Here is an 8,724-nt window from a genome sequence, read left to right as displayed (position 1 = left end):
AAGCAACCACCAAGGTAAAGGATAGGGTGGGTAAAGCTGCATGCATTATAAATTGATGTTCCAGGCTACACAGTAGCAGAAGGCATCATTCTTACTGAGTCTGAACCAAACAGCACTGGGATCAATACAAAGAGGTAAAACATACTTAATGAATGAAAGAAGATAGAACATGTAGTATTTTGGCGAAAGTGAAAAGCCAAAGAAATAAGGACTGAAAGCAGCAGATGAGAATACCAAAAATGTAGACTGTTTTTTTATTGCTGACTCAGGTAGAAAAGGGCTCCAATAGCAATTGAAACCCAAATAATCATCATCATGGGTGCTGGAACATACTGAATGATTCCCATACATACAGTCACTGGTGGAAAAAAAAATCATCCCCCAAAAATCTGAGTGCTCAAAGAGGCCTAGTAAAAACAGAGTTCAATTCAGAGTTTAATATCTGACAGACTGCTTACACCCCTTCCCCACTGCAGCCAGGAACTCAGCTGCATGCAAAGCCACCTCTGGCTGGGAAGAAAGGGATAGGGTTGCTTTTACTCTGACATTTCCAAAGTAGTCTGTTGCATTTCCAAAGTAGCTCTATTTCTTCTTGGTAGCTCTCTTTCCTTCTCCTTTCTTGGGTTTTCCTTTACCACGGAGCTTTTTCAGCCGTCTCATCTCTTCCTTAAAATCTTGATGTTCATCTCTGGATGGAGGAAAGAGAGGGAAGAGGGTTAAATTTAACTTCTTCCAAAAGAACAAGAGTGCAGTGGGTTCTGGCAGCCAATACTTCCCACTCAGAATGGTAGATTCCCACCTCGAAGAATGGAGAGATGTACATTAAACAAGATGAGAACTAAACTAAATATTATACAATGTGTACACTATCCTAGTGTGTTTTACATCAAGAGGAAAACAAAACAATAACATGTTATTTTGCATTACAGCAGCACCATCCATTCAAGAATCTCAAAGTACTTAACAGAAATTAAGGAATGAAGCCTATCACCAACATGTGAGGTAGTGTTATTCTATTTTAAAAGGTGGGGGAAACCAAGACTTAGAAGTGAAGGGACTTGCTCAGTCATACCAAGTCTGTGGAAGAATGAGAAACAGGATTCAAATTTCCTGGCTTGCAGTTTTGTTGTTTATCCAATGTTCTCCAACCCCCCCACCCATACCTATTCCCAGGCAAGTCTGATGGTTGTCCAGATGTGTTAGAGAATGAAGCAGATATTGAATCTCATTACATTTACTGTTAGCAATAACATTGCAAACACTCACGGAATAATTTGAAATATTTTCTTTGGTACTTATGAAATTAACAACATTGCCTTCATCAGTAACAAATGATATATATTTCATTCAGTATATTTATTGATCCATTGTGCTCAAATGGGAAGTAAAATACAAAATCAACAAGAGACAAAAATCAGAATGTCCCCCCTTCCAATCAGAAGTCTCGTCTTGTGTTGTAATGCCATGCAGAGACTCAAGTTTGGGTCATTAGCTCCTGAGAAGAGAGGCAGGGCAGGCTGCAGTTATACCTGTCATTGCTCTCAATTGATTCCACTGATGGGTTCTGGAGGAATCTATATCCACCAGTGGGATCTTTATTATTTATTTGTATTATCACAGTGCCTAGGAGCCCTAGTCATGAAGCAGGACCCACCGGCGCTAGGTGCCGTAAAAAAGCAGTAAAAAAGTGAACAGGAGTGGGGAAGGACAGGATAGGACATCCTGGAGAACCCTTTAAATAAATTCCACTCCATCTGCCACCCAAATGTAACTTAGCAGTGCAAAGCGTGGGAAAATGGGTAGTAGCACCTCAAGCTGGTCTGAGGCTGCTTCCCTGCTATTTTTAATACTTCCAGAAAAGCTGATGAATTATTCCCAGGCCCACTTGATCTCTAGACCTGTGTCTTAACGTCTACTGCCTGCCACAACATTTGTTTCTGAATAGCATGCCTGAGCCACTGCAGGCCCCTCTGAGCATACACAAGAAACAAGACACTTCAGCGAGCACAGTTTATAGTTTGGCGTTTTGTGCCAAGAGGAAGTTACTCTAGGAAGTGTTGTTCTTACAATAGTGCAGGCAATGCTCACTATACCATACTAGAAATAGAAACAAATTCTACCTACTAAAGAAACTCCTATAAATTCCATGCCATTTGGCCAGAGAAAGGGCTGTATTTAACTGCCTCAAAGAATATCTACAGGTAAATCGGTTCAGTGTTTTCTTATTCAAAATTGTAATACTCATTTAGAAGCTTGAATATAAATGTTTCTAGTCAGTTGTGTCCACCTATATTTGGAAAACAATTTTCCTTCATTTTGGATGGTTTGAAGATGACCTAGTTTTTTAAAACCCAAAGAAAAATCAATCACCACCAAATTTCAAGGTAGGTGCTGAAGTAGCCAGGGTAAGAGTATTTTAGCAGTTGGTGTGTTAACATGCTATAAATCTTTTGCAGCTCCTTGAAAGAACAGCACACCGCATAATTGTTGTTTTAGCTTCTGTTCTGCAGACAGACATCACACTCATCATTCATCAGATTTGCAAAGCACTGTCTTCTTAATGGATAAGGCCCCTGCCCCAAACAGCTAGAACAAGGGTTCTCAAACTTTTCTTGCACCACGACCCCCTTTTGATAACAAAAATTATCACACAAACCAGGGGGAAGGGAGACTACGACAAAGCCTGAGCCCACCTGAGCCCCGCAGCCTCTTGGGGGGGGGGGGGGGGGCAAAGCCAAAAGCCCAGGGTGAAACCTGTGCTCAGGTTTCAGTTTTGGGCCCAGGCCGCCCCAGCAAGTCTAATGTCAGCCCTGGCAACCCCATTAAAACAGGGTCGTGATCCACTTTGGAGTCCCAACCCATGGTTTGAGAACTGCTGAGATAGAAAAAGCATGTCCCACATTGACACGTGATTGCTTAACTACACCCATTGGTCTATGAACTCTTGCCCACAAAAGAGGTTCAGTGCATCCAAATAGGAAAAACTATCGAACAACCAGCTCACATTTTACTCTATTCTTCCCACACCAAGCACAGCAAAAAAGTGCTTCTTCTATTCGGACTGTCTGTCTTCTGATCTGCACCATTTTAATAGTGCTGCTGCTGCTTTAACACAACCCTAGTAGAATCCACAACTCATTCAGTCCATTCCCCCAACCCCCACATTACACACATGGATCACCTGTAAAGGCCAAAGAAGCGGAGTTTCTTCATGAGGGCGAAGTAGGTGTTGTGAGGGGGATACCAATCGTAGACCTCCTTCTGTTTGGCGAGGGGCTGCTCGCTGAACAGCTTCACTACTTTCATGGACTTATTGTCTGTTGGCCTGACAACTTCTCCAAATATCCGGGCACTCAGGCGGGCCATCCGCAAGGCATAATTGGAAAGAGCAGACATCTCTGGGCAAAGAATGGACACGCACACATATACACACTTCCCTACAGAAGGAAGAGGAAAAACTGCAGCTCTTTGAGATGTTCCAGGATCCCAAGCATTTGCCAGTATGATCCTTCTTCCACCCTCAAATCACACTTGTAATTCACACAGGATGAGGGCATCATGCTTGAGGCTGCATTTCTCACTGCAACACAGCTAATGCCAATGTCATTGGCATAACCGTAAAACACATTAGGTATCACTTTTAGCACATCTGAGGTTTGTCATCCCAGCTCTATGTAAAATTAGTCTAATTCCTAATACCGTACACAGTTCTCCATATAGAGACATCACTTAATTTGGTAGTTTCTGCAGAGAAGCCAGGGATTAAATGGCATGAAGACTCAGGCCAAGATCCTCAAAAGATTTTTAGGCACCCAGTTCCCATTGATGGATTCATACCTCCATCTCTTTCTCCCATTCCTCATTTCTTTGGATTTCACGCACGTCCTCCACCATGATGTTGTTTTCTGTCCATTTTCTCGCATATCTGTCCTTTTGTTTAAAGCACCTCCCCACCTCCCTCCTCCAACTATTTCTTTTGGAGGCAAAGGAAAAGGAAAATCCAAATTTTCCACTTTTGCCTTCTCTTTTCCAAGAGAGCCAACATGTCAGCAAACTTCCCTCCAACCAAGGAGACTCCCTCCAGAGTCCCTCACTTCTGCTCCTTCAGACAGCCAAACAGAATCTCTAGAATATAAGATGCTCTCAGAGTGATACTCCAAACATTACTGCTAGACCACAAGAGCAATTCTCTCTCCCCCCTAATGATCCCTTTGATGTTTTTCTTCAGCTCTCTTCCTCTCTTCACATTTCTCCTTCCCCATTTCTTTCCTCATCTTCCTCTCTATTTAAATTTGTTCTTCCCCACAGAATAGCTTTCAGGCTGCTACTGTCCACTTAATGAACCTGACAATCCTTGTTAGTTTCACTCTACTTGCTGGGATCAATGGGGAAACAGCTACACAAGATGAGACAAATGAAAGAGGGAGAGAAGGAAAAGATTAACCCTTTTTCTTGCCTTCAGCAGCAGACTGCCCTCTGATACTCCTGTTTATAGCTGTCAAACCTACGGAAATAGGAATAGTACATACATAGAAGAGGATTAAATCCACTTTTCTCTGTTATTGCAGTCAGCTCCCCTGAGGACACATTGTATATGAGGCACAGAGGTACAATCCTCTGCTTGGGATATTCCTGGCAGTGGAGTTGCAAGCAATTTATGTCATATAGGGTTAGTGAACAAGATCATACGGGATTCCTATGACTCTGTAATGACTTCAAACCCCTTGTGCTGCCCATATCATGCTTGTCTGGTGAATAGGTGATGGTTTAAATCTCTAGAGCTGTCCGCCTTCTTTCATGAGCACTAGATTGACTTTAAAGTTTACAGTGCTTGTTCTCTTTTAAAAAGCATTTCACAACTGCATCCAGAAACCAACAACAGAATCAAGATGAGCATAAAATATTGAAGAGATGGATAAAGGGAACAGTGAAGACAATCTGTAGGACAGAGCCAAGCAGATTTAACTAAATTAATAGGGAACATTTTGTTTAATAACATTATCTAGAAGTAAATATTACCCCACGTGGGCTTCTACATAGCGGATGAGCTGGTGCACAATCGCCTCCTTAGATTTGCTCCGACTGGTGCTCAATAGCGAGACGAAACAGGGGGAGGAAGTGAATTCAGCACCCAAAGAATAATGAAGAGTTCTGGGTCAAAAGAAAATATGAGAAGAACTACAATGGGAGGTCAAGCAAAGTGTCAGAGGCTTTAAGGCAAAGCAGTGTCCTAATGTGAGAAGAGAACAGCTTTGGAACGGCTGCAGTCCAGCACCTCAGTTTATCACAACCATGGGCTACACATGGTAGAGTTCTTAAATCTCTCCTGTGCTACAGTGGCTCTCGTTCTCCAGCAGCTAGAGAACATCACACAGCCATGCTGAATCACAGCACTGGCCCTTTCTAAACAGATATCCTGAAGTCCTGCATTTGTAGGCCAGACCTAAAAAGGAGTGTGGGATTGATTATTATTTTGCATTGGCCACCACCTTCACAGATACCAATGCATTCTATTGTGCCACAACCAACCCTCTTCAGTCTCCCTTTTCCACTGTGCCAGGAGAGATGAAACCACTCTTAGCTCCTAGATGATGCAAGACAGCAGAATGGTGATGGGCTTTTAATTTAATAGTCCCTGTTGGGATCTTCTAAATAGCCTAATCCAAGGTTGGAGTCCTTAGCTAATCCTGTCTAATCTAAGAATACCACAGAGATGAAACGAGTAAAAGTTGAAAACTCCCACAAGTGTCTGAAGAGCTATCCAAACTGGTCTCCTTGGTGACCTGAGTTTCTGTGAGAAGCAGATGGAAAGTCTGAGCCTAGTAGGTGAAAGACTACTGATACCGCACGATGCCCCCGCCCCAAGCAGTTCTGTGCCTGCCCCGTCTGCAGATGCTGCCCCTGCAACTCCCATTGGCCGCAGTTCCTGACCAATGGGAGCTCCGGGGGCAGCGTGCGGAGCCCCCAGGCTGCCCTTATGCATAGGAGCCAGAGAAGGGACATGCCGCTGCTTCCAGGAGCTGTGCGGAGCGGCCCCTGACCCAGCTCCCCAGAGGGAGCTCGAGGGCTGGATTAAATTGGCTGGCGAGCTGGCCCGCTAGCCATAGTTCGCCCACCTGTGAGCTAGCAGCGCTAGGGGCTGGGCCACACTTCTTCATGACAGTGATGTTATCAAACTGACTGCTAGCAGTTTAACACTGAATGCTGTTTTCTGACAGGTTGTTTGCCCTGACCTTATCCCACTCCTTCACTGTCCTTCCCACTCCTTTCCTCATGACTGCCACTCTTTCCCTCTCCTTTGCTCCTATTAACTCCTCCCCCATATTGCCTCTCCCCCTTCCTCCACTCTGGCCCCCCCATAGTACGGTCTTTAAAAAGACCTGCAGACCACAGGATTAGTTCTCCCTTATTAATAAAATTTTTAAGCTGACAATGTGTTTAGAGATAGGCAACAATGCAAAAAGAAGGCCAGAAGCAGAAAAGAGCGATCCCCATCAACAATAGCCATCTGTCTCCTTCCAACAGCTTCTGATAAAATGAACTAATTCTTACTGCTACATTGCTGTCCATTCGAAGGGCCCTACATTATTTTCAAGTGCTTTCCATGAAGAGGAAGGACACTAGCATTCTAGGTAGGAGGCACAGTTTAGATTTTGACAAGCAAAAATAAAGGGGTTGGGTTACAGTACCAAATTAAAACAAAAATGTTCCCATTAGTTTTATTTTTAAAAAGTCAACGAAATTATATTTATTTAAATTTAAACAGTGAAACATTTCATCTCATTGCCGCATCCAGAACTTACAAGACCCTGATGGATACCATGGCGAGCATCAATTGCAAAGGCCTGCAGTACCCATGGTGGGGACATCGTAACACGTCTCTATGGCTAGGAACCCCTGGTACAGTTCAGGGCCAATACATTCACCCCCTACACTAAGCTGTTCGTTATGGCGAGGTACAGCTGCTATCCCTCACACCACACAGACAAGCTTCTCCTCCACCCCACCCAACAGGCACAGAAGCCCCCTGCACAGCAGCACTCCTCCTTCCCACATCAGAGCACACAGGAGCCCCCTCCCACAATATACACACACACAAGCCCCTCCCATCGACCACTCCTCCCCCCCCGGTACCCCTCCCGCAATATATACACGCACGAGCCCCTCCCCCCCAACACACGCAGTAGCGCCCCCCCCCCCTTGCGCACAGCCTCCCGGGCTCCCCGCTTTCCCCTTAACCAGGCCTCACAGACACCCGCCCCCCCCACCACTCTGGCCTCACCTCTCCGCCCTGCCTGTCATGCAGCCGCCACTCCACCGGAAGCGTCCCTCCCGCTCAACTCTCCGGGCTGCAACGGGGAAGCCATCGAGCGGCGGTTCCCTGTAACCACCCCAACGCAAGCGGACTGAGTGAGCCGTGCGCATGCGCGCTATGAACGCCGCCCGCACGAAGCCCTTCTTCTTTGTGCGGGTGACGTCAGGGTAGGGAGGTTGTTACTGTGCCGAGGGCGGGGCCGGGGCGCTGCGTCCCCGCGCGTGCGCGCCTGCTGCTGGATCGCCTTCTCTTCTTGGGCGGGCGGCGGCTGGTTCTCACCGTCTGAGGGGGCACGCGCCCGGCACGGGGTTCCCTGGGAGAGGGGCGGCGGGCAGGGGGCACGCGCCCGGCACGGGGTTCCCTGGGAGAGGGGCGGCGGGCAGGGGGTGTTCAGTCAGCCCCCCAGGGGCGAAGGGGACGGATGCCGCGCCCCGTCTGCAGCGCCCTCGAGGCATTCATTTAGAAGGGGGCTCTTTGCGCGCTGCTCAGCAGCCCTTCCCCCCGCAGGGAGCTTTGCGCCAGGGCATCTCCCTGCCACCCTAAAAGCTGATGCCTGAATGTCAGTAGATGCCGCGTATCTTCTGCCACTATTTTAAATAAGTGAATTACCTGCTTGGAACAACCACCTTATTAAAAGGGATAATGAATGAGCACAGAACAATGTATGGCACAGAACAATCCGACGCTGGCAAGGCACAGACTAGATGGCCTAACAGGTGCTTTCCATTTCCAGTTTCCCTTTCAGTGTTAGTTGGCCTAAAAATGTGCCTGTTGTAAAGGTTCTATTTCCATTTAAGTTTGTATGTAGCGTAATCACTGTGGTGTCTGATTCCCTAAAATAATCCTGCTTGGTTTCAAGCTAAGGGACATCTAATGCCTTAGGCAAACGTTAGAACTGCTACACTATAAAAGCTGCAGTAACTTATGACTCAGGCAAGATTCAAACCTACTGGGTTCTGATCTATCGTTGTTCATCGTGCCACTGGCTCCATCATGAAGCAGTCCTGCTAGAAAGATCTTCCCCTTCATCTCAATGTTGCGTCTGCCCTGCAAGCATGCACATGCTTAAATTTGTGGACATGAGTGTTCCCATTGTAGGAATAAATTTAAGCATGTACATAAGTACAGAATCAGGGCGTATATTTCTGTTTGCAAATCAATTGTTCCTTCTGTCAACAAAACAACAACCAAATGTTATTTAGTCTTAGACCAATACTGTAGTAAAGTAAAAAATTGTTTTCTCATCAGTTTCTTATCCATTACTACTATATGTATTCATATTAGTTATTATGGTAGCATGCAAAGAGCTGTCAGGATTATAGCCCCATTCAGCTAGGAACTGTACAAACTTACAGGAAAACAAAGTCACAATAGTCAACAAAGCACAAACGTAAGTTTCCACTTAGTGC

At 45.7% G+C, this 8,724-nt stretch overlaps 1 protein-coding gene across 4 annotated transcripts; it reads right to left on the bottom strand.

Moving 5' to 3' along the window:
• Window positions 1-225: 225 nt before the first annotated feature.
• MRPS33 (mitochondrial ribosomal protein S33) lies at window positions 226-7,441 on the bottom strand. Of its 4 annotated transcripts, none has more exons than XM_048830576.2 (4): window positions 7,283-7,435; window positions 5,020-5,151; window positions 3,182-3,398; window positions 226-688 (listed from the first exon to the last, which is right to left on the bottom strand). In XM_048830576.2, the coding sequence occupies exons 3-4, from the start codon at window positions 3,394-3,396 to the stop codon at window positions 583-585; spliced, it is 321 nt and encodes a 106-aa protein (XP_048686533.1). In that variant the 5' UTR covers window positions 3,397-3,398; window positions 5,020-5,151; window positions 7,283-7,435; the 3' UTR covers window positions 226-582. The 4 variants fall into 4 exon arrangements, with proteins under 4 accessions (XP_048686533.1, XP_048686519.1, XP_048686529.1 ...); XM_048830562.2 differs by having other exon boundaries at window positions 3,182-3,437; window positions 7,283-7,433; XM_048830572.2 differs by lacking the exon at window positions 5,020-5,151 and having other exon boundaries at window positions 3,182-3,437; window positions 7,283-7,441.
• Window positions 7,442-8,724: the final 1,283 nt, after the last annotated feature.

This window comes from Caretta caretta, chromosome 1, assembly GCF_965140235.1.
Source record: "Caretta caretta isolate rCarCar2 chromosome 1, rCarCar1.hap1, whole genome shotgun sequence".
Classification (NCBI taxonomy): Eukaryota; Metazoa; Chordata; order Testudines; family Cheloniidae; genus Caretta; species Caretta caretta.
This window is presented reverse-complemented; position numbering and strand designations above follow the sequence as displayed.

Bases quoted from the DNA above. Each gene is read 5' to 3' on its own strand.
- MRPS33 (XM_048830572.2), bottom strand. From the start codon at position 3,396: ATGTCTGCTCTTTCCAATTATGCCTTGCGGATGGCCCGCCTGAGTGCC. The intron at 689-3,181 runs GTGATCCATGTG...TCCTCCATCCAG, and splicing joins CGCTTCTTTGGCCTTTACAG to AGATGAACATCAAGATTTTA.